This window comes from Somniosus microcephalus, chromosome 28 (assembly GCF_052327205.1).
Source record: "Somniosus microcephalus isolate GS21.2 chromosome 28, FLI_Smic_1.0, whole genome shotgun sequence".
Classification (NCBI taxonomy): Eukaryota; Metazoa; Chordata; class Chondrichthyes; order Squaliformes; family Somniosidae; genus Somniosus; species Somniosus microcephalus.
The window spans coordinates 10807151-10833105 of NC_141014.1; the positions used below are offsets into that span (position 1 = coordinate 10807151).

At 43.6% G+C, this 25955-nt stretch overlaps 1 protein-coding gene across 3 annotated transcripts in view; it reads left to right on the forward strand.

Moving 5' to 3' along the window:
- The window catches only part of LOC147098781 (myosin-9-like), a 148368-nt gene that overhangs the window by 71616 nt on the left and 50797 nt on the right, over nucleotides 1-25955 (forward strand). For all 3 annotated transcript variants that reach the window (XM_085969461.1, XM_085969463.1, XM_085969462.1), the window contains 10 exons: nucleotides 1378-1470; nucleotides 7698-7761; nucleotides 10519-10617; nucleotides 12047-12190; nucleotides 14397-14492; nucleotides 19721-19839; nucleotides 21698-21850; nucleotides 23800-23973; nucleotides 24072-24245; nucleotides 24509-24623. In XM_085969461.1, the coding sequence (XP_085825587.1) occupies nucleotides 1378-1470; nucleotides 7698-7761; nucleotides 10519-10617; nucleotides 12047-12190; nucleotides 14397-14492; nucleotides 19721-19839; nucleotides 21698-21850; nucleotides 23800-23973; nucleotides 24072-24245; nucleotides 24509-24623 (1231 nt within the window). The remainder of the gene's footprint in view (nucleotides 1-1377; nucleotides 1471-7697; nucleotides 7762-10518; nucleotides 10618-12046; nucleotides 12191-14396; nucleotides 14493-19720; nucleotides 19840-21697; nucleotides 21851-23799; nucleotides 23974-24071; nucleotides 24246-24508; nucleotides 24624-25955) is intronic.

The window sequence follows — 25955 nt, forward strand, 5'->3', positions numbered from 1 at the left end:
ACTCCAGTGCATCCATGTTGTGAAGAGACTGCCAAGAATTCTCCATGAGAAGATTCCTTGGCTTGGATCAGGGAAACGTTTAACATCCATCAAGCAAGCTGCATCATTTGTGTCCCAATTGATGAAGCTTTTATGTGTATCTCAATTTTCCCAATCTGAAATGTTGGGCGTGTAAGAATCTGTGTATCTGATCTCATCACCTGTAAACCATGGGTGCTCCTGAGTGTATCTGTTGGATTAGTAAGAACCAATATTCTCTGGAGACAAGTTGAACTTGTATCGACAATTTGACTAGTTGCAAAAATCTCAGAATTGTTTGGTACTTGCCATTCATGTGTTTGCTTGTTTCAAGTGAGCACTCCCCTTGTTCGAGATGTGAGTGGACCATACACGATTAATGTGCTTCGTGAAGGTGTGGTATCTTTAAATGTGATATTGGAGTGCTGTGTTAGAGAGGTGCATCGTTTCTGGTGATTTTATTTAACTTCTAAATGGCATATGTGTGCATGAAGGGATGGTGGTGAGCTGAAAATCCTGCAGGTCTTTCAAGTAATTGGACAGAACTTTGGACCTTGATGTTACAGATATTTTAATAGAAGTCATGGTGTGGATTTGTCATGAGGGGCTAAACTTTGTGAACTACTTAAACAATGCAAAGTAACTCTTCAACTCTGTGGCATGGACTAAGTCTTGGTACATGTCTGTCACATGGTACAAGGCAGAAACTTGCTCCTCAACATTTGATTGTTTTTTTAATTTATATTTTGTTCTATCCCTCACATTAGGCCCCTGGTCAAGAGCAGTATGTGACCCGATGTTATCTTAGATATTGCTGCTCCAGAGCCACCTACTGGAAGAGAGGAAATCCTCTCGAGGATGTTTCATCTGACAGGAAATTGTCTAAGTCTGTTTGCGAACATCTAGTTCTCTTTTTCTCTTGTACTCCTTCTTGCCCTCTTTCTCCCCCCCCACCCCCCCCCCCCCCCCCCCCCCAATAATGGCACTGCCATGGTGGGGGGGGGGCCATGTCTTGGAGAAATTATTATCTCGTTTTCAAATTAAAATGGATGCTTGGACAATCTACAGTTCAGTTGCCGATGTTTATGAAAAACAAAATTTAACTTATCCCAGATGGCCTGTCTGGGAGAATATTTCTCCATGTACCAGTTAAATATGTTTGCATTCCATTTCAGGATGACCAGAAGTGCATTTTTATACCCTCATGGCAGTCAGCTGTTACTTCTGAAGGCTTTCATGTTGCATCAAAGTTTCTTGCAGATCTGTAAACAATTCTTCAAAGTCCTCACAATTCTCTAATGGGTTCTGTTTGCAAAGCAGATATTCCACTAACTAATCTAAGTACTGCTGTGATTGCAGGGAGAGCTTGAGAAGCAACTGCTCCAAGCCAACCCTATCCTTGAAGCCTTCGGCAATGCAAAAACTGTAAAAAACGACAACTCTTCCCGATTTGTGAGTAAAAATTATTACAAAGTCTGTTGAGACTAGTGAGCTACGGTATGGCCATGGATTTAGCTATGCTTTTAAATGACTCATTTTGTTACTGGTTACCTATTTTTGTGACTTTGTGTCCCAAAGCATCCTTTGCTACGAATGTGTCTAATGAAAATTGAGCCAAAGCAAGCACCTTTGTCTCATTTAAATCTTGAAGGTTGGAGCAACAACATTTTTTTTTAGCAATTTGTCTGTTTAAGAACATAAGAAATAGGAGCAGGAGTAGGCCAATCGGCCCCTCGAGCCTGCTCCGCCATTCAATAAGATCATGGCTGATCTGATCCTAACCTCAAATCTTCTATCACTCTGCATCCACCCGAACCCATGTGATCTCCCGGGAGAGGCGAAAAACCAGATAAAGACCCAATGGCCAATTTGGGAGAAAAAAATCTGGGAAATTCCTCTCCGACCCATCTAGGCGATCGAAATTCTTCCAGGAGATCACTCTGTCCCTATATTTTCTACAGTACTTACCTTCTGTAAAGGCAATCTCCACCCCAGCCAGGAACAGGAATAAAACCATCTCCTGAAATCTAACACAGAATTAGAACACAGTAGGAGCAGAACAAGGCTACACGGCCCCTGGGCCCACTCCACTACCCACAGGGCCATGACCATTCCGAACCTAGACTCATGTCCAATTTCCTGCCTGCTCCCCGTAACCCTTAATTCCCTTTACTTCTAGGAAACTATCTATTTCTGTTATAAATTTATTTAATAATGTAGCTTCCACAGCTTTCTGGGGCAGCAAATTCCACAAACCTACCACCCTCTGAGTGAAGAAGTTTCTCCTCATCTCAGTTTTGAATGAGCAGCCCCTTATTTTAAGATTATGCCCCCTAGTTCTAGTTTCACCCATCATTGGGAACATCCTCACCGCATCCACCCGATCAAGCCCCTTCACAATCTTATATGTTTCAATAAGATCGCCTCTCATTCTTCTGAACTCCAATGAGTAGAGTCCCAATCTACTCAACCTCTCCTCATATGACCACCCCCTCATCCCCGGGATTAACCGAGTGAACCTTCTTTGTACTGACTCGAGAGCAAGTATGTCTTTTCTTAAGTATGGACACCAAAACTGTATGCAGTATTCCAGGTGCGGTCTCTCCAATACCTTGTACAACTGCAGCAATACCTCCCTGTTTTTATATTCCAACCCCCTAGCAATAAAAGCCAACATTCCATTGGCCTTAATCACTTGCTGCACCTGCATACTAACTTTTTGAGTTTCGTGCACCAGGACCCCCAGATCCCTTTGTACGACAGTACTTTCCAGTTTCTTGCCATTAAGATAATAACTTGCTCTATGATTTTTCCTGCCAAAGTGCATAACCTCACACTTTCCAGTATTGTATTCCATCTGCCAAATCTCTGCCCACTTACTTAGCCTGTCTATGTCCCTTTGCAGGTTTTTTATGTCCTCCTCACTCACTACTTTCCGTCCCATCTTTGTATCATCTGCAAACTTTGATATGTTACACTCGGTCCCCTCCTCCAAATCGTTAATATAGATTGTAAAGAGTTGGGGACCCAGCACTGACCCCTGCGGAACACCACTAGTTACTGGTTGCCAATCTGAGAACGAACCATTTATCCCAACTCTCTGCTTTCTGTTAGAGAGCCAATCCTCCACCCACGCCAGAATATTACCCCCAATCCCGTGATTTTTTATCTTGAGCAATAATCTTTTGTGTGGCACCTTGTCAAATGCCTTTTGGAAGTCTAAATACACTACGTCCACTGGTTCCCCTTTATCCACCCTGTATGTTACTTCCTCAAAAAACTCAAGCAAATTTGTTAAACATGACTTCCCCTTCATGAAACCATGCTGAGTTTGTCCTATTAAATTATGTTTATCCAAATGTTCCGTTACTGCCTCCTTAATAATGGACTCTAACATTTTACCAACCACAGATGTTCGGCTAACAGGTCTATAGTTTCCAGCCTTCTGCCTACTACCCTTTTTTAAATAAGGGTGTTACATTAGCAGTTTTCCAATCTGCCGGGACCTTTGCTGAGTCCAGTGAGTTTTGGAAAATTATTACCAATGCATCCACAATCCCTACTGCTACTTCCCTCAAGACCCTAGGATGCAAGCCATCAGGTCCAGGGGATTTATCCGCCTTGAGTCCCATTATTTTACCAAGTACCACTTCCTTAGTGATTTTAATCGTATTTAGTTCCTCCCCCCCCCCCCCCCCCCTAGAGCCCCCTGTTTGTCCAGTGTTGGGATATTCTTAGTGTCCTCTACTGTAAAGACTGATACAAAATAATTGTTCAGTGTTTTTGCCATCTCCATGTTTTCCACCATTAATTTCCCGGTCTCATCCTCTAAGGGACCAACATTTACTTTAGCCACCCTTTTTCTTTTTATATAACTATAGAAACTTTTACTGTCTGTTTTTATATTTTTTGCTAATTTACTTTCATAATCTATCTTCCCTTTCTTAATCAATCTTTTTGTTATTTTTTTGCTGTCTTTTAAAGACTTCCCAATCTTCCATCCTCCCACTAGATTTGGCTACCTTATATGCCCTTGTTTTTAGTCGGATACTATCCTTAATTACTTTACTTAGCCACGGATGGCTATCTTTTCTTTTACACCCTTTTTTCCTCAGTGGAATATATTTTTTTTGGAAGTTGTAAAATAACTCCTTAAATGTACACCACTGGTCATGTACCGTCTTACCCTTTAATCTATTTTCCCAGTCCACTCTAATTAATTCCGCTCTCATACCTTCATAGTCTCCTTTATTCAAGCTCAGCACGCTTGTTTGAGATCCAACCTTCTCACCCTCTAATTGAATATGGAACTCAACCATGTTATGGTCACTCATTCCAAGGGGATCCTTTACTCGGACATTTTTAATTAATCCTGTCTCATTACACAGGACCAAATCTAAGGTTGCTTGCCCCCTGGTCGGTTCAGTTACATACTGCTCAAGAAACCCATCCCTAATACACTCAATGAACTCATCCTCAAGGCAGCCCTGCCCAATTTGATTTGTCCAATTAATATGATAGTTAAAATCCCCCATAATTATAGCTGTTCCCTTATTACAAGCCTCAACTATTTCCTGATTAATACTCCGTCCAACAGAGTTGCAACTGTTCGGAGGCCTATAGACTACACCCACTAGTGTTTTTTTCCCCTTATTATTCCTTATCTCCACCCAAACTGTTTCACTATCCTGCTCCTTTGACCCAATATCATTTCTCTGTATTATAGTGATTCCTTCCTTTATTAACATAGCCACCCCACCTCCTCTCCCTTCCTGCCTGTCCTTCCTGATTGTTAAATAACCTGGTATGTTTAATTCCCAGTCATGGTCACCCTGCAGCCATGTTTCTGTAATGGCCACAAGATCATACCCATATGTCATTATTTGTGCCGTTAACTCATTCATTTTGTTACGAATGCTACGTGCATTCAGATAAAGAACTTTCAAATATGTTTTGTAACACTTAGTTCCTGTTTTTTCCCTTTTTAGTACTTTACTTTTTACTCCATACCTTCTGTCCCTTCCTGACACATTCTGTTTTTTAATTCCCCCACTGCTACCTAAGTCTATGACCACCTCTGTTGTCATTTCTATTATTTGCTCTCTAGAAACCTCCCCCCCACTAATTAGTTTAAAGCCCTCTCTACAGCCCTAGTTATATGATTCGCCAGGACTCTAGTCTCAGCACTGGCCAAGTGGAGTCCGTCCCAACAGAACAGCTCCCTCCTGTCCCAGTACTGGTGCCAGTGTCCCAAGAAGCAAAACCCATTTCTCCCACACCAGTCTTTGAGCCACGCATTTAACTCTTTAATTTTATTTATCCTAGCCAAATTCGCTCGTGGCTCAGGTAATAACCCAGAGATTATTACCCTTGAGGTTCTGTTTTTTAATTTGACCCCTAGCTGCTCATACTCCTTTAACAGAACCGTCTTCCTTGTCCTATCTACGTCGTTTGTACCAACATGGACCACGACAACTGGATCCTCCCCCTCCCACTCCAAGTTTCTTTCCAGCCCAGAAGAGATGTCCTTAACCCTGGCACCAGGCAGGCAACACAGCCTTCGGGACTCCCGCTCTTGACTGCAGAGAACCCTATCTATCCCCCTAATGATACTATCCCCTACCACGACAACATTTCGTTTTACTCCCTCCACTTGAATGGCCCCCTGTACCACGGTGCTGTGGCCAGGTTGCTCATCCTCCCTGCAGTCCCCGCTCCCGCCCTCACAGGGAGTAAGAACCTCGATCCTGCTGGACAAGAACAAGGGCTGTGTCTCCTTCAACACTACATCCTGGATCCCTGTACCTTCCTCACTCGTAGTCACACCGTCCTGTCCCTGACCACGGACTACATCTGCAGTAATTAACTTCATAGGTGTGACCATCTCCTGAAACATAGAGTCCAGGAACTTCTCCCCCTCCCTGATGTGTCGCAGTGTCCGAAGCTCAGTCTCAAGCTCCATAACATGGAACTTGAGTTCCTCCAGCAGCAAACACTTGTCGCAGATGTAATCACCGTGAGCCTCAATGGGGTTCACCGGCTCCCACATCTCGCAACAGTAACACATCACCTGCTCCATTCTATATAATTAATTAAATTTCTTATTATTAGTTATGAAGACCCTGCCCGGATATATATGATAATATCACACCACTATTCAATAGGACTTACCAACTTAAAGGTATGAAAGAGACGAGAAGGAAGAAAACCAACCAACCAGCTGATCACCAACCTCCTCCTTGAATACTGTCTGTGGAGCCTGTTTACATAAACCGGAGCAGGAGTCGGCCATTTGGCCCCTCGAGCCTGCTGCGCCATTCAATAAGATCATGGCTGATGATCTACCTCATCTCCTTTCCTGCACTATCCCTATATCCCTTGATTCTCTTAATATCCAAAAATCTATCGATCTCTGTCTTGAATATCCTCAACGACTGAGCCTCCACAGCCCTCTGGGGTAGAGAATTACAAAGGTTCACCGCCCTCTGAATGAAGAAATTGCTCCTCATCTCAGTCCTAAATGGCCAACCCTTTATTCTGAGACTGTGACCCCTGGTTCTAGACTCCCCAGCCAGGGGAAACATCCTCCCTGCATCTACCCTGTCAAGTCCTGTAAGAATTTTTTATGTTTCAATGATATTTATGTTTCTTCGAAACTCTAGAGAATATAGGCCTAGTCTACTCAATCTCTCCTCATAGGACAATCCCCCCCCATCCCAGGAATCAGTCTGGTGAACCTTCATTTCACTCCCTCTATGGCAAGTCTATCCTTCCTTAAGTAAGGAGACCAAAACTGTACCCAATACTCCAGGTGTGGTCTCACCAGGGCCCTATATAATTGCAGTAAGTCTTTACTCTTATACTCAAATCCTCCTGTAATAAAGACCAACATGCCATTTGCTTTTCTAATTGTTTGCTGTACCTGCAGGTTAACTTTGTGATTCCTGTCCCTCTGAACACCAACATTTCCCAATCTTTCGCCATTAAAAAAAAAAAAATCTGCTTTTCTATTTTCCCTACCAAAGTGGATAACTTCACATCTCTCCACATTATATTCCATTTGCCATGTTCTTGCCCGCTCACTTAGCCTGTCTATATCCCCTTGAAGCCTCCTTGCATTCTCCTCACAACTTACATTCTCACCCAGCTTTGTATAATCAGCAAACTTGGATATATTACATTTGGTCCCCTCATTCAAATCATTAATCTAGATTGTGAATAACTGAGGCCCAAGCACTGATCCTTGTGGTACCCCACTAGTTACAGCCTGGCAACTCGAAAATTACCCGTTTATTCCTACTTTCTGTTTTCTGTCTGTTAACTAATCCTCAATCCATGCTAGTATATTACCCCCAATCCCATGAGCCCTAATTTTGTTTAATAACCTCTTGTGTGGCACCTTACCAAATGCCTTCTGAAAATCCAAATACACCACATCCACTGGTTTCCCCTTTTCTATTCTGCTAGTTACAACCTCAAAAAACAGATTTATCAAACACTATTTCCCTTTCATAAATCTGTGTTGACTCTGCCCAATCCTATTATTTTCTAAGTGCCCTGTTGCCATGTTCTTGATAATAGATTCTAGCATTTTCCCTACTACTGATGTCAGGGACTGTTTGCTCAAGTCTGTGCTCCCAAGTGTTTAACTTGTATATTCCTCTGCTTTTAATGTACAGGGTAAATTTATTCGAATCAACTTCGATGTGAATGGCTACATTGTCGGAGCCAATATTGAAACTTGTATCCTTTACAGCTATGAAAAGCCACAAAAGCATTCTTTGCTACACAGACTTGCCTGAATAGAGTTACTGAAAGTGGAATGTGAACATGTCAATGCATCGCCCGATGTGGCTGTAACGAAGTTTTGGTGTTGCAAAATTTGACATGCCTTTGCTCGTCTAGGATTTGAAGTTTTGGCCCCTGATCAGTTATAGAAGCACCTGAAATTTTGAAATGTTGGTATGAAATCTGTTCCTGTCCTCCTGTAGAGCTTTTTTTGGTTAACCATTGATGCCATATGGTACTCCAGAATAAAAATGAGGGAAAGTGGAAAAGCTTCCTTCTTTAGAAGTGAAATCGGTTATTATTTTATCCCATTATTTTATTGTTGCTTGTAAAGCTGAATATAAGGCTTTATCTGACTTGGTTAAAATCGAAGCATGGATCTGGAATGAATAAATGCTCGCTCTAAAATTGGTTTTTAAAGGCAGAAGGAAGAATTTGCGAGGAAGGATAACCTTTATTAATCATGGAGAAACAGAGACATTTAGATGATGGAAGATCTGAGTTGACTTGAATGGAAATGAAACACGAGAAGGAAATTAATTAGGGATTGCAACAAACTACCGTGACAAAAGGAGGAAATTGATAGTTATTAAGTGCATGAGGGAAAGAGTCAAATAATTACAGGAGATTTTAATTATGCAAAATTAAAGAATGGGGTATGGGCGAGGTCAGTTTCTGAAGCAGGCTTCATTACCTTCATGTTGCGTTGTTTTATGGAACAGTCTGCCCCCAGTGCTGTAAATGGTTTGAAGCCTGTAAAATGAGATTTAAAATGATTTCCTGCTTCAAGACATAGAGGGAAGTGTTAAGATTTGGAAAATGGTCCAATCGCACCCCAAAATAGGGACCGAGATGAACCATTACATGGCCTTAATGACTCATTTCTTCATCGCTTCGACAATCTTTAAATTATATTCATACAGTTCATAGAATCGTAGAGTAGTCCAGCACAGAAAGAGGCCATTCGTCCCATTGCGCCCCTAAGATCAATCCAGTTAGTCCCACTCCCCGGCTCTTTCCCCATATCCCTGCAATTTTTTCACCAAGTATTTATCCAATTCCCTTTTGAGAGCTACTATTGAAACTGCTTTCACCACCCTATCAAGCAGTCACAAATCCTAGTCACTCGTTGCGTAAAAAGGTTTTTCCTCATGTCGCCTCTGGTTCTTTTGCAAATCACCTTAAATCTGTGGAAACATTGGAAGCAGTTTCTCTTTATTCTGTTTAAACCATTCTGATTTCAAACATCTCTATTAAATCTCCTCTTGGCCTTCTCTGCTCTAACCCCAGCTTCTCTAGTCTGTCCACGCAACTGTAATCCCTCATCCCTGGAACCATTCTGGTAAATCTCTTCTGTACCCTTCATGTCCTTCCTGAAGTGTGGTGCCCAGAATTGGACACACTACTTCAGCTGGGGCCGAACTAGAGTTTTATGTAGGTTTACCGTAACCTCCTGGCTATTATAATCTATATCTCTCTATTTATAAAGGCTAGGATTCCATATGCTTTATTAAATGCTTTGATAACCTGTCCTGGCACCTTCAAAGATTTGTGCACAAACATCCCCACGTCTCTCTGTTCTTGCACTCGCTTTAAAATTGTCCTCATTCTTTCTACCAATCACCCGTCTCTGCGTTGAATTTCACCTGTCATGTGTCTGCCCATTCCACTAGCCTGTCTTGGGTCCTCTTGAAGTCTATCACTATCTTCCTCATTATTAACTACACTTCCAAGTATCATCTGCAAATTTTGAAATTGTGCCCTGTACCCCCAACTCCAAATCATTAATGTATATTGAAATCCATAGTGGTCCTAGCACTGCACCCTGAGGAGCACCACTCCCTCCAGTTCTTAGAGGATAGGTTGCTTACCTTGTTTTGAAACTTAATTACCCCGAGATGGGGTACTACAACAACAATTTGTATTTATATATCGCCTTAACATAGTAAAACTTCCCACGGTGCTTCACAGGAGTATTACAAGACAAAAAATATGACACCGAGCCACATAAGGAGAAATATGGGCAGGTGACCAAAAGCTTGGTCAAAGAGTCGGTTTTAAGGAGTGTTTTAAAGGAGGAAAGTGAGGTAGAGAGGTGGGGAGTTCCAGAGCTTGGGGCCTCGGCAACAAGGCACGGCCATCAATGGTTGAGCAATTTATAATCAGGGATGCTCAAGAGAGCAGAATTAGAGGAGCGCAGATATCTTGAGGTGGTGGGGGGTGTTGGGACTGGAGGAGATTGGAGATGGGGAGGAGCAAGGCCATGGAGGGATTTGAAAACAAGGATGGGAATTTTGAAATCGAGGCATTGCTTAACCGGGAGCCAGTGTAGGTCAGCGAGCACAGGACTTGGTGCGAGTTAGGACACGGGCAGCCGAGTTTTGGATCACCAAGTTTGCATAGGGTAGAAGGTGGGAGGCCAGCCAGGAGTGTGTTGGAATAGTCAAGTCGAGAGGTAACAGAGGCATGGATGAGGGTTTCAGCAGCGAATGAGCTGAGGCAAGGGCGGAGACGGGTGATGTTACGGAGGTGGAAATGGGCGGTCTTTTTGTGCATGTTAAAGTAATTAAGTCTGTATGACCATTCTAAATGAAACCCTGTCTTGCAACTATTTTTAATTGTAGCTAATATCCATTTGCTGTGAGCAGTCGAGCTGGTCAAAGCATTACATACCCTTCTTGTAGTGGAGTCTCTTTAACTATCAACTTCCAGATCTGTTGGAAAAGTCTCGTGCCATACGTCAAGCCAAAGATGAACGCACCTTCCATATTTTTTACTACCTACTTTCTGGTGCTGGAGAACACTTGAAGAGTAAGTCAAAATACAGAACAATTTCACAGGGTAGATCCAGGAGAAGGGTGTATGGCCCATCTTTGCTAATCCAGCCAGAAGCACTTGCATCATGACATCCAACCATTTCTTAAATGATTTCATGGCTTTTGCCTCTACTACCTTACCAATAATTTGATTCCACGTATTGATCATTCTTTGTGTGAAGAGTTTCCTGATTACAGTCTTATCGTTGTCTTTTATTAGTTTAAATCTGTGCCCCCCTTCTACTGTTGGTGATAAGTTTGAAGTCATGTTCCAGATCTACTTTTTCTATATTGTTTGCCTTGTGTATCTCAAGATCACCTCTCAGTTGCCTCCTTTCCAGTTGCAGTCTCTCCTCAGAGTACTATACAATTTGAGTAATAACTTTCTCTGACTTGTGTACTACTGTTTTGGCTATACAGTTCAGTATTCAATTTGCTTTACTGATGTGCTCTGCTGCGGTGGCAGGACACGTTGGCGTAAAAATTTGTTTCGGCCAGTTTCCAAGCACCAAATGAGTGCAGGGAGAAGATGGAGGCCCGAGAATCACGAGAAATTGGTCCTTGGACTTCATATAAATAATCACATTGAGCTGTTGGTGCCTGTTGTGCCTGCACAGGCAGCTGGCCCAACTGAAAAATAGAATTTTGGGCCGTCTGTGTCGATGTTTAATGGCCCTCGGGTATGCCTAGGGGAAGGGACAGTGGGAGGGGTGTTGATCATGGCCGGAAGAGTGCTATGGGAAGAGCACTTTTGCTCCTCCTGGCGCCATGTCAATTAAAAAAAAACTTGCCTTTTTGATGGTGGCTGCTGGCACATTGCATCCATGTCTCGAAAGCGGAGAAAGCCTGCCGCCTGCCCTGCCTACCTTTTCAGAGCGGTCCTAAAACCTGCATTAGGCCCCTCATTAGCATATACTAGAGGCAAATGTTTTTCAGGCTTCCTTGGGGCACATGATGCTGGTCCCAAAATTGGGCCTCGTTGCACCCATTTTATGTCCGAACCGAGGTCCCCATTATGTGTTCAGACGACTGAAACCCCACATCTTTCAATTCATAAGCTCTTTCAGCACCATTCAAGGAGAACTTGTTTGTTTTTCTTTCTACGTGCAGCACTTTACACTTGTCTGTATTAAATTAAATTCACCCACTTACACATTTTGCCTAAATCATTTTGAAGTTGCTGAGCTGCTTCCTTAGGTTCCGCTACCTCTTAGCTTGGTGTTGTCTGTGAATTTGACCAGTTTGCATTGAGCTTCTGAAGAATCTCAACCTAAGTGTACAGTAATGTGGTGAAAACAGCCTACAACAGAGATGACACTTCAAAACTGGCTGTGAAGCATTATGGGATGTCCTGAAAGGCGCTATATAAATGCAAGTTTGTTCATTCTTTCTAATGCTAATATATGAAATATCTTTGATTGCAGCTGATTTGTTATTAGAGGGTTACAGCAACTACAAATTTCTCTCTAATGGTCACGTTACCATTCCTGGACAACAAGACAAGGAATTGTTTCAGGAGACGATGGAGGCATTCCGAATCATGGGAATATCTGATGATGAACTGATGGGTATGCCTTGCTAAGTAGTTTATAAAAAAAAAAAAAAAAAAAAAAAAAAAATGGTATTGCATGTGTGCACTTATACTTGATTCAAACTGATAACTTAAGAGGATCCCCGTAATCCATTTAAAGAACACTGCAGCCTTCTGCTCAGTTCCCTCATTTCTTACTGGTTTTCAGTAAGTCTCTCAGTTTCTGCATACTCCTGATTTGAAGTGTCTTGTATTGGCTGATGTGTCGTATGGATCTCTTTCACTGAGGTTTCAGTGAGCAATCTAAAAATGTACTTTATCCATTACTTTGTTTAGAAGGAATTGGCTTTAATGCTGATGCAAAAGCATAGCCCCTAACTACAATTGTACAATGTTTGGGGAAAAAAAATCAACCACACTTTTCAGTATCAGATAAGCAGTTCAATCCCAAATTGCTAACTTATTTTGCCAATTTACTCTTTAAATATATAAGATGGTGAACTAAATTCATGCAATAGAATATTTATTGTCACTTTGCAACTGGGCACATGTTGAATTTAAATATTGCTTATTACCAACATTGGCATAAATTCTTTATTCCACTTGACTTTCAATTTCTACTTCCTTACATTTTCTAAAACACCCTCTACTTGAAGTGGAGAGATGTTGAGAGTTGAATTATTTTTACATTTGGATGGGAGATCCAAATTGAGGAACAGTTTTTACAACAAAAAAAATCCAAATCTGTTGCCTTGTTTGAACTGGTCATGCCTACCAATCTTGAAAATAAGTTTTTAAACATTGTATATAACAATGAAGTAAATATTATCACTTTCAGTTTTAATACAGTCCCTACAGGCATTGAAATGTTTCCACCAGGAGTGTAGTAAGTGCAATAATACAGACTTTTAACATGGATTCTCAGGATGTGGGCATCACTGGCCAGGCCGGCGTTTATTGCTCGTCCCTAGTTGCCCTGATGAGTGGCTTGTTATGCCAGTTCAGAGGTAGATAAGAGTTAAACATCCAGTGGAAATATTTTTAGTAAACTTGTGTTGAAGCAACAGTTAGCAAATTTAATGGCTGCTTCTTCGTAACATTGTATTATTTTTGGCAAAGGAAGTTAATTGGACAATCTAGCCTACCTTTCCAAACCTCACATCAGGTTCGTTATAGTGATTCTGGAACGAATAGCCCAGAATCCCCTCTCCCAGCTGAAATTCATCCAGTCAGCCTTTTTATAAATCTGCGCTCCTTTTTTGGCAATCTGTTCCACAATTCTATCGTGCTTTTTTAAATTTAAAGTTGCCTAAATTTATTTTGTTCTGACACCCTTAACTTTAAACTGTGTCCCCTAGTTCTCGAGTCCCATCTCTGACAGAAGACTTTCCTGGATGTAAGTTTGCCATGCCCAGGAAAATCTTAAACCTTTTAAGTTTCCCCACCCACATCTCCCTCTTCATAAAGTCCCAGGGTGGACTGTCTTGCCTCATAACTCGGTTCTCTAAGTTCATGAATTGGCCTTGTAACCCCTTTCTGGACTCCCACCAATTATTTAACATTTTTTTCCTGGAATATGAAGACCGAAACTGAGCTCTGTACTCCAGATGTGGCCTCTTCAAGGCCAGTGCAACTTCAACATTACCTCCTTTTCCATACACATCACACCCCTGACTCTACATACCAACATTTTATTCGCTTTCTTCATAGCTGAAGTTTGAACAGCCTAGCCATCAAAACCCCTCCGATCTGTTATTTCAAGCACATTGCAATGTAATATGGAAATACACATTCTTGCTTTTTCTGCCTAATCTCAAGACTTTTATCTGTGTTGAACTCCCATCTGTGACCCGTCCTTTAGATCATCACATCATTGGCCACTGCACCATGGTGCCATAAGCAAAGAAAAAAAATACTTCGGCTAATTCTTCATCTTTTGTCATTCAGTCTCTTTGGATCGCCTTGTGACATTCCCCAACTGAGCACTATTGAGTGTCTACCCAATGCTGCTCTTGAGCCAGCATTAGGTGGAGGACCCAACAGATACAGCGTGATTTCCCCCGCTCTCCTAGTTCACATACTCGCTGAATGGCTCAACTGCGATAAGAACTTGGCATGGGGCAATGTCTTGTTCTATAGTGCTGTGTATTAATATATCTAGCCAATGTGCACTGGCCCATTTGCCATTGCCACAAATGTTTGATGATTAAATTATGCATTCATTTTTTTCTTTCTCTTCTCAGCCATGCTGAAGGTTGTTTCTTCAGTACTCCAATTTGGCAACATAATGTTCAAGAAGGAACGCAACACAGACCAAGCCTCCATGCCTGATAATACAGGTAAATAGAACTGTAACTTAAGAGAAACTTACGGATATTAGACTTTCATCTTTGCCTTCTGAGACGATACTATGATACCTTGTAGTACTGAATGTATTTCAATTTTTAAAGTATTTATTTGGTTGAAATGTATAGTTTCCACCACTTATAGTCCCTCGTATCAGCCAAAAAGTGAAAGCCATTTGCATTATCAATTTCAAAGTTGCATGCTAACAGAAAGCTATAGCTGTGTTTATTTCAGGCAGAAACAGCTGTGTCTACTCCCTAGTTCTCAACTTGAGGTGCACTGAATGCAAGAACAATCCTCAGTAAATAGCACCCCTTTAAGGTCTAATTACCATTTGTGTACTTCAACCCTTCTAACCCCCTAGAAGTGGTGTGGGTTTTTAGTTTGTACGGTTTAAATAAAGCTAGTTGCATTGCATGCAGACATGTTTTTCTTCAATAGTGATCTCCAGTATATCGTAGAGTACTGTCATAGCGCTACCCCGTTAAACTGGACATCGTGTATCATGGAGTGATTATTCAGAGCCAAGGAGCCAGTACGTCAATGATTGTTCTGAACTGCCGGCTCTTAAAATCTTAAGAGTTCTGTGTGTTTTTCTTTAATAGTGGCAGGGGTAGGGTACGTATTTTGTCTGTGATTCAATGCATAAAATAAAGCTGAGCTTTCTGTGGTGAAGAACTTGAAACTGATGGCTGTATTCTTTCAAGTTCAGACCTGATTACTTCAGCTTGACTTTCCTGCTAATCTACAGGCCGTTCCTGTTTTTAATAAAATAATTAGGCTCACTTTAACGTAAAGATTGCTCAAGTTTTATCAACAGGACTGGTAGATTTGAGAAACAAAATCTTGGCAGTGGCTTTGTTGCCAGCTTACCCTAATCGGACAAGCTTCTCTTTAAAGTTACTATGTGGGCCTCCTCCCACCTTCCACCCTTTAAAGTTCAGCTCATCCAAAGCTCGGCTGCACCAAGTCCTATTCACCCAACACCCCTGTGCTTGCTGACCTACATTGGCTTCCAGTCGAGCAATGCCTCAAATTTAAAATTCTCATTCTTGTGTTCAAATCCCTACAGGCCTCCCTATCTCTGTAACCTCCCCCAGCTCTACAACCCTCCGAAAACTCTGTGTTCTTCCAAATCTGGCTTCTTGTGCATCCCCGATTTCCTTCACCTCTCCAATGGCGGCCGTGCCTTCAGCTGCCTAGGCTCTAAACTCTGGAAGTCCCTCCCTGAACCTCTCCACTTCTCTACCTCTCTTTCCTCCTTTAAGACTCTCCTTAAAACCTACCTCTTTGACCAAGCTGTTGGCCCCCTGTCCTAATATCTCTATATGGCTAGGTGTCAAATTTTATCCAACACTCCTGTGAAGCGCATTGAGGTGTCTTAGTACATTAAGGGTGCTATATAAATACAACTTGTTAAAGTACCAGTTCATTGGATTTAACTATTTAAGGACAATTCACAGGCTTTGATTCCTTTTGTTAAAATTTGCAATCATGTATCTTGCTTAATGTTGACAAATGTAAATCTGGGTGATATTCCAGCTTCCACCTGGGTATCTCAATTAACTGGCTTTAAATGCACTGTTTCCTTGTTCAGAGACTGACAAAGCATTCACAGGGAGTACCTTCAACTCTTAGCAGGCTAATACAAATGAGGAATGACAAATTACAATCATTCCCTATCACAAGGGATAAGCAGAACACATTTGAATCTCTGATCACAATGCAATGCAATGCAATTTATCCAGTGTGCTTCCTGCAATTCCTTTTGTATATATCCTCCTCCTGCTCTCGCTCAACCTTCAGCTGGGAAAGCTGGCCAAACTGAGCCACAAAGGAGGGGAAGGGTGGAAGAGGAAAGAAAAATAGGACGGTTTCATGCCTCCAGGACAGTATTCATGGAGCAGGTCACTTGCAACAATTAGAATTGCAGATGCTCTCTTTGATTTAACAAATGTCAGTTAACTGAATAGTTACTATTTGAGGTGTCTTCTCAGAAAAGCCAAACGTGTAAAATCTGGCGCAATACATGTTCTGAAAACTGGGGAGTAGAAGATCTATTTGCACCAGTGTGAGTGACTTATTTTTGGCATATGGTATAAGGATTGCACTTGTAGCTTTTACACTAGTTACATAAATGATTTGGACTCTGGAATCGTAAGTACAGTATCAAAATTTGCAGATGACACCAAATTTGGGGGTATAATTAATACGGAGGAAGACTGCGACAGAATACAAGATGTTAACATGAGCGGAATGAGCGTGTAAATGGCAAATCAATTTTAATATAAATAAGTGAGAGGTGGTGCAGTTTTGGTTGGAGGAATAAGGGGGCCACGCACTCCTTGGAAAATGAAAGTCTAAATGTGGTAGAGGAGCAAAGGGATCTAGGGGTACAGGTTTACAAATCATTAAAGTAGCAATACAGGTTAACAAGGACATAAAAAGCACAACAAAGCACTGGAGTTCATTTCTAGAGGAATAGAATTCAAAGCACAGAAGTTGTGTTTAAACTTGGTTAGACCGCACTTGGAGCACTGTGCTCAGTTCTGCCTCCATCTATATATATAAAGCGGCTCTTCTGTCTGTCTGTCCGCCTGGTCTCTATACGTTTGGAAGTTACAGAGCGTACCGACGCGCGCGTCGCCTCAAAAGAAAGCTTGCGATTCCGGACCGGTCATAGGCGTATTTACGTTTCGGCCGGACAAAAATCCCGCCCGCGGTATCCCAAAAACGTTCAGCGTTCCACTCATTAGCGACCGTGTGACGTCGAGGTCTTCCTACAGTTGAGTGTCGAGTGACTCGACGATTGACCAATCCTACGCTTCGGTGACCTGACCGGTCGACCAATCGGTGCGTGTGTGGGCGGGCCTTATCCTTCTGAACCGAGGTGAGTGGCCGCCATCTTGATTTTCCACGATTTTTTCCCCCACACTTTGTCAGGGAACTACGGTAAATATTTCAATTATGTGTTAGGCAATTAATTAACAATTTATTTGAGTTTTATATTGTGTTTAGCAACACCCCCCCCCCCCCCCCCCCTCCTCCTCACCCTCGCGCAGGGGGGACTCGGGGCCTGAAGCTGAAAAAATTTCTCTCTCTCTCTCTCTCTCTCTCTCTCCTTCTCCTCTTCCCTCTCTCTCCTTCTCCTCTTCCCTCTCTCCTCTTCCCTCTCTCTCCTTCTCCTCTTCCCTCTCTCTACTTCCCCCTCTCAGGTGTCGCGGACGGAGCGCGGGCGCGCCGCCCGAAGTTTCCCGCTCGCTAATGGCCTTGCCGGCTCCCGCGGGCCGCCCGCACTGACCGCGCATGCGCCGCCCGCACTGACCGCGCATGCGCCGCCCGCACTGACCGCGCATGCGCCGCCCGCACTGACCGCGCATGCGCCGCCCGCACTGACCGCGCATGCGCCGCCCGCACTGACCGCGCATGCGCCGCCCGCACTGACCGCGCATGCGCCGCCCGCACTGACCGCGCATGCGCCGCCCGCACTGACCGCGCATGCGCCGCCCGCACTGACCGCGCATGTGCGGCCCGCCCGCCCGCCCGCAGCGGCCGTCCATCAGCCGCGCGATACGCGGGGGACCTCAGCAACGGCACTGGACCTCCGGCGCTAGGCAGGGGGAGGGGCCGGAGAGAGGGACAGAGGGGAGGGGAGGGGGGGAGAGCGGGGAGGGAGGGAGAGAGGGGAGGGGAGGGATAGGACAGGGAGAGGACATGATGGGGAGAGGGGGGACACACAGGGGCAGGGAGACCAAACGCCCCAAAATTGCCCTCGCAACGCGGGGCTCGCTAGGCAGGGGGAGGGGCCGGAGAGAGGGACAGAGGGGAGTGGGGTAGCTGGGGAGTGGGGGTGGGGGGGGGGGAGAGGGAGACGAGAGGGAGACGAGAGGGGAGGGGAGGGAGGGAGAGAGGGGAGGGGAGGGGGGGAGGGGAGGGAGAGAGGGGAGGGAGGGATAGGACAGGGAGAGGACATGACGGAGAGGGGGGACACACAGGGGCAGGGAGACCAAACGCCCCAAAATTGCCCTCGCGCCCTAAAATTGCCCTCGCAACGTGGGGCTCCCCAGCTCCTTCTCCTCTTCCCTCTCTCCTCTTCCCTCTCTCTCCTTCTCCTCTTCCCTCTCTCCTCTTCCCTCTCTGTCTCTCTCTACTTCCCCCTCTCAGGTGTCGCGGACGGAGCGCGGGCGCGCCGCCCGAAGTTTCCCGCTGGCTAATGGCCTTGCCGGCTCCCGCGGGCCGCCCGCACTCACCGCGCATGCGCCGCCCGCACTCACCGCCCGCCCGCAGCGGCCGTCCATCAGCCGCGCGATACGCGGGGGACCTCAGCAACGGCACCGGACCTCAGGCGCTAGGCAGGGGGAGGGGCCGGAGAGAGGGAGCGAGGGAGAGAGGGGAGGGGAGGGAGAGAGGGGAGGGAGAGAGGGGGGGGGAGGGAGGGAGAGAGGGGGAGGGAGAGAGGGAGAGAGGGGAGGGGGGGGAGGGAGGGAGGGAGAGAGGGAGAGGGAGAGAGGGGAGGGGAGGGATAGGACAGGGAAAGGACATGACGGGGAGAGGGGGGACACACGGGCAGGGAGACCAAACGCCCCAAAATTGCCCTCGCAACACGGGGCTCCCCAGCTAGTATTATATAAAGGATATGGAGGCACTGGAGAAGGTGCAACAAAGATTTACAAGGATGGATGATACCAGAATTGAGAGGTTATAACCATCAGGAAAGACTGAAGGCTGAGAGGTGACCTAATAGAGGTCTTTAAAATTATTAAGGGGTTCAGTAGGGTAGATGTAGAGAAGATATTTCCACTTATGAGGAGTCCAAAACTAGGGGTCCTAAATATAAGATAGTCACCAATAAATTCAATGGGGAATGTGGTAACATGGAGTAGTTGAGGCAAATAGCATCGATTCATTTAAGGGCAAGCTACAGAAGTACATGAGGGAGAAAGGAATAGAACGATATGCTGATTGGGTTAGATGAAGAGGGGGTGGTAGGAGGCTCATTCGGAGCATAAACACTGGTGTAGACCTGTTGGGCAGAATGGCCAATTCTGTGTTTCTATAGTTTGATCTGTATATACGGATGTTATATTATGTTCCACCTCTGCTTATTGAAGGTGCAATGAGCATTATATTGACTACATTGGCAAAGCATTAGATTCTCAATGAAGTAAATTTACAATGGAAAAGGGCTGTTCAATCTTCAACTTGTGTTTTTGCTTCACAGCTGCCCAGAAAGTCTGCCATCTGCTGGGAATCAATGTGACTGACTTCAGCAGGGCGATCCTCACTCCCCGCATTAAAGTTGGGAGGGATTATGTTCAGAAAGCTCAGACCAAAGAACAAGTGAGTGTTGGCTTAGTTTCTGTGGGAACATTTTTAATAGCTAGGTCCGAGTGAAGTTGATGAGCACTGAAAATAATTCCTCCGTTTGAAAGTTTCTTAAACTATTTTGTTTACTTTCTGATTACACACTCATAAGAAACTGGTGCCTACACACTCATAAGAAACTGTGGTGCCACAATGTTTCATTGTCCATACTCTTTCAATCTATGTGGATAGAATGGAAAACAATTATAACAGCAGCATTTAAAAGTCCCTCACCTGCGTTTGTCTGGAACAACATTAATATAACTTATCACAGAAACCCCACAGTGCAGATAGAGGCCATTTCGGCCCATCGAGCCTGCACCGACACACATCCCACCCGATCCCCGTAACCCCTACACCAACACATATCCCACCCTATCCCCGTAACCCCACGTATTTAATCCCCCTAACACTAAGGGTCAATTTTTTATCATAGCCAATCAACCTAACCCGCACATCTTTGGACTGTGGGAGGAAGCCGGAGCACCCGGAGGAAACCCACGCAAACACGGGGAGAATGTGCAAACTCCACACACAGTCACCCGAGGCCGGATTCGAACCCGGGTCTCTGGCGCTGTGAGGCAACAGTGCTAACCACTATGCTTATCTGGGATCTTGATTGGCAGAAATCTTGCAAAAACACTGTTTAAAATCAGGCATGCAAAGATTTATAAGGATAAGGATGCCATGTTTGAACTCCCACATATCTGCGCCTTGATAGTTTTTTGGGAAAATCTAGCGTGAGGGGACATTTTTATTACGGTGCTACAGATGTGGTTGTTAACCCGATTTCTGTTACAAGGCAAGAGCTTTCATAATGTCTGAATGCTTCACCAACTGCATTGCATAATTATCATGTGGGTTCAAGTTTGTTGCCAGTCTCCAGTGTGCTATCACGGGAGCACCAAGACATTTTCCCACAGTGAGGGGCAAATGTCTTTTTTTAAGTATTTCATTTTTTGGAATTGCACATTCCTAGCTTGTACAATTTGTGAAGCCCAAGCTACACTCATGCTCCTGCAATGACCACCGATAGAGCCGCACTGACTGGATAGAAACCTGCTCCCGGCCGCCCTCTCAACCAAATAAATTCAAGATGACCGAGAGAAAGATCACCCCTTTCTTCCTTTTCCTATTGCTCAGTCACTGCCTGTATTTGCCTGTAGTAATTGTGTGGCCAGTGAGTCTCTGCCTCACTGCACTTACTTCGAGGAGGTACAGATAATATTGTGGGCTGTTGGCTAAATAGCCAATTATTGTGTTCACTGAGATTCTCCACAGATCTTGGAGACTATTGGAATAGATCCAGCAAGACCATCTGTTTTGTGAAATGCTTTTGGTGGTTGCCACTGTTTCAAGCAGTTTCCCTGTGCCAGATTCTACCTGCCGGTAGTGAAGAATTTGGAAGATGTAACACAGCATTGGAATAAATTTAACATGGAAGAACCACCGAGCTGAAGTCAGCAATCTGACACAGTCCAAATAGATATATATGATAGTACTGTAACCTATTGGATCTTGTGCTATTAGCAAATCTGTAATGCTTGCAATGAGGGTGGTTAAATGAATGTTGCTATCTTTTCTAGGTATTTACAAAGCTCATTTTCAGTCGTATTCCTGTTTAAAATGCTTCTTATGGGAAATCATAATTGCACATTCCACTGCTTCTCTGTCTTGAGATTTGCTGTTCAAAAATGATCCTTGCGTGTAATATAGTTTTACTATTTCTGCAATAACTAATGCTTTGCTTGTTTTAATTGACTTTTTATTGCCATCTCTTGGGTTGTTATCTGAATCATAAGTAACTGACTGGATTTATTTTATCTACATTCAGGCTGACTTTGCTGTTGAGGCTTTGGCCAAAGCCACTTATGAGCGTCTCTTCCGCTGGCTGGTTTTGCGCATCAACAAGGCCCTGGACAGGACCAAGAGACAGGGTGCCTCCTTTGTGGGCATTCTGGATATTGCTGGCTTTGAGATCTTTCAGGTATTTTGGATTTGCACATGCTTGGGTTGTTAGATTCAAGATGTTCCAAGGTTAGGGATGGATTGCTGATATGGAGACCAAGTACAGCAAGAACCATTTTGTGGCAGCTCTGGGGCCACATCTCAGCTAACGTTTCTGGGGTATTTATGGCTTTCTGTAACTGCGACAAAAGCCAATTTCCCGTCAGTTTAAATTGTGGGTCCTCCCATCTGTTGCATATGCCAATGATTTCTGCCTCCGGGGGTTGAGTGGGGGTGGTATTACTGAACTTGAAGTAACTGCAACCTTTACGCTGGTTGGAATGTGCTTCAAGGACTTGACATTAAGATGATATGAATAAACTACCCTGGCTTTGGTCGCATGGATTGATGTCTGAAGTTCTCCGCATTCCACCCTGAAACCTGTTAAAGCCCTACATTGCACTGTTTGTGATGAACAGTTCACTTTTTGATGTGTTTAGGCTACAACACTTGAATTAATGTGATTGGATTTCACATTCGGCCTTCAAAGCTCTCTTTATTTTGAGAGCACTGGAATTGTGAGCAAGTTTGTGGGGATGTGACACTTTTTTTCTCATGCTCATCCAAGTGATGAATTTTAGTGCTGGGCATTTTGGACAGCAAGTATCCACATCAACCACTCCCAGGTCTGGCATCGTACAATTAGTTGCAGAGTAAAGTGTCCTTTACCCAACCTTAATGTACCTCAGGCTCCAAACACCGATGAGTGCCCCTTCTATAGCAGTGTGACAGTTTTTTCCCATTTCCCCACACCAACCATCACTGCACTACACCAGCCTGAGTGACATTGCCAATTTAGTTTCAAGTTAAAGGTGGTATTGGAGTCTGGATTTGGCTAAGTGGATGTAAAAGTCTTGTTTATGTAAACGTCCTCATTTATTTTAACTTCATGGATGGATATTTTGCAAAAGTTGATTGCTCTCGGGGGGGGAAAAGAATTTCCAACTAGAAACGGGTAATAACACTTCTATTGAGCTACCTGTTCAGTATTCCAAAAGGTAGAATAAATGCTTGTTATTCAGTGGAGGCAATCTGTTATTGAAACTAGTTATATTTACATCTCCTTTGGATGAGATAAAGAAAAAATTACAATCAAGTTTATGTGGGGAAAGGAAATTATAATGGGTATAAGTGACTACCCTATGCATGTGTAAATATATGCAAAACTGAAATCATTGGAAATACACTCTAGATCAGTCAGCATCTGTAAAGGGAAGGGGCAGGTTATTGACATTTCGAGTGTACGACCCATCATCAGATATGCCATGCTTCATAATGAAATCTTTTTTGGCGGAGCTATCAACATAATGGAGCAAGACACTTAAATGTGACCAAGTTTGACGTATCTCGTTACGAAAATATCACTCCATGTGTAGGTGGGTGTGATGAAATAACTGTGTTCTGGTATTTGTGGTGTTGTTGTTGTTGTACTTGTAATGTCTGGAATGTTCCACCGGGGGGGGGGACCACTAATGCTCCTCCCTGGCCCCGCCCCTCTTGTATGTTCCACCAAGGGCTTGGTCGATGACGAACTCTGTTAACTCTGCCATGATTCTTACTTAATAAAAGCCTTCAGTCTTAAGCTTTAACTTCGGATTCGGGCAGTTATTTGGCACATCAGTGGGTTTACAATCAGTGCCACTGTAGTTGATCATAAATTTCATTGTTGACTCTTTGTATGATAGAATCCTAAATTAAGTTGTGATGGAGTGTTAAGTTTATAATGTCTAAGGTTGGAATGTCAGCAGTTCGGATTAGCTAGTGATCAAATCTATGTCGAGGAAGGAACAAGGCAGGAACGTTGCTGATCTTGGCTAGGTTGGAAGAGCTGATTTACATTTGGTTAATATGCGACGCAAACCATAGGTTGGCGTGTGGTGCGGTCTTCCTCTCACTCCTTTCTTAGTAACTTTATTTCTGCTTTTGCAGCTGAACTCCTTTGAACAGTTGTGCATCAACTACACAAATGAAAAGCTGCAGCAGCTCTTTAATCATACAATGTTCATCCTGGAGCAAGAAGAATACCAGCGAGAAGGAATTGAATGGAACTTCATTGATTTTGGCCTTGACTTGCAGCCTTGCATTGACCTAATTGAAAAATCTGTGAGTCTTTATTCCCTTAATACTTTCGGCTAACTAGCTTCCCAGAAGCATATTGGGTTTAACTGGTTTAACTTTTGTTAAATTTGTGTTTTTTTCAGGCTAGTCCTCCTGGTATCCTGTCTCTGCTCGATGAAGAGTGCTGGTTCCCCAAAGCCACTGATAAGACATTTGTGGAGAAGGTGGTGCAGGAACAGGGAACCCACCCCAAGTTCCAGAAACCTAAGCAGCTAAAAGACAAGGCTGACTTCTGCGTTCTGCACTACGCTGGCAAGGTAGACTGAGCCAAAGCTTGATGGGGCTGTCATTTACATAGATTAATCTATCAGAATCACCATAAGTGCATAAGCCAAGCTTCTCATTCAATTGCCATTTTGTTGAGCTGTTTTATTCTCCTGGCCTGAGCTCTCCTATAAAATACATGAAGGTACAATATGTACACCAGTCTTTATAACCAGGGCTCAACAGTTGAAATAATTGATTTCCCTCTGTACCCTGTGATAGTATTTATATAAGGTATTTTCTCTTTGCAATGCAGGTGGACTACAAAGCAAACGAATGGCTGATGAAGAACATGGACCCTTTGAATGATAACATTGCTACCTTACTGCACCAATCCTCGGATAGGTTTATAGCTGATCTCTGGAGGGATGGTATGTTAAAATTAGTAACCAGGGGCTGTCTAAAGTACTTTCATTCAATGTTTATTGTAACTTTTTTTTCAAAGGCACCTAGCCAACTTCTCATGCCTTCTAGACTGAGGGTAACAACACTATCGAGCATTCATGTGTTTAGTTCAGTGTTTTCAGTCACTTGCTAAAATCTGAGAATTCTGAAAACCCTCACAGCATATACCCAATTATAATGCTAGGATTGCAGGGGTCCAGCACAGACATACCCTTCAGTATGCAAGGATTCCTTAATTGATCTAGTGGACACGTGCTAGCCGTAAGTTTTGGCGAATTTTAATTACCACCCCACTCTAACTTGTGACATGCAGATGGGACAATCCAATCATCACCTCTTTACCTCAGGCAAGTTTCACTTGCTTAGAAAAGGAAATAAGAAATTACTTTAGGCAACCCATTTCTAAGTGTTTGGTAAACTGAGCAGTGGAGTGTTTTCGTCCCAAACTTGTTGAAAGTACTTGGATGTGCACTTGGGATGCTCTAACCTGCAGGGCTACGGACCAAGAGCTGGGAAGTGGGATTAGACTGGATAGCTCTTTGTTGGCCGGCACGGACACAATGGGCCGAAATGGTCTCCTTCCTTGCTGTAACTTGCTATGATTCTATGAAAAGAATCATAGTTGGCAATTAGACTTTACTTTTAAGACAATTAGCGCTGAAAATATTAGGGTAGGTTTTGTAGAATGCAAGGATGGTCATTTTTCTGCCATGTAGCACAGAATATATTCACTCACTCACTCTTTGGTTTGCTGACTTTTGAGTGGCCCTGTGTGAAACTTATAGTATTAGAAACTACATAACTGGCAGAGTAAGTTCCTTGCCAAACGGTAGGATTCAGTCTGTTTAATTACAATCGCTCATTATTTTCACCTGTAAAATGTTCTGTCTTTAGTTCTACACTCTCATTCCCACCTCCCCTTTAGCACACCATTTCTCAGAAGGTAGGCAGGTGATCTGCTCACAGGCCTTAGCTAATACTGTTCCATAACTTGACAAGATGTGAGAAAAGTGACTTCTTTTTCTTTGATATCTCCCTCCTCCCTCTTTAGGAGAATGCCTGGTCTGTGCTCAGCACCTACTCCTGAAGATGCAGCCTACACTGTAATTGCTAAATTACTCATTTACAAATAACGAAGTACCAAAGGAGACCAAATCTTGTGTATCTTGCAGTTCTCATTGTTAATATGATTTATTTTTTAAAGGGATCATTTTTTTTTCTTTTTGTCTTGTTGATGTCTCTGTGTCTGTTGCAGAGATAAAAAGCTTTCAGAGAGCCTATTTCTATACACGCTTTCC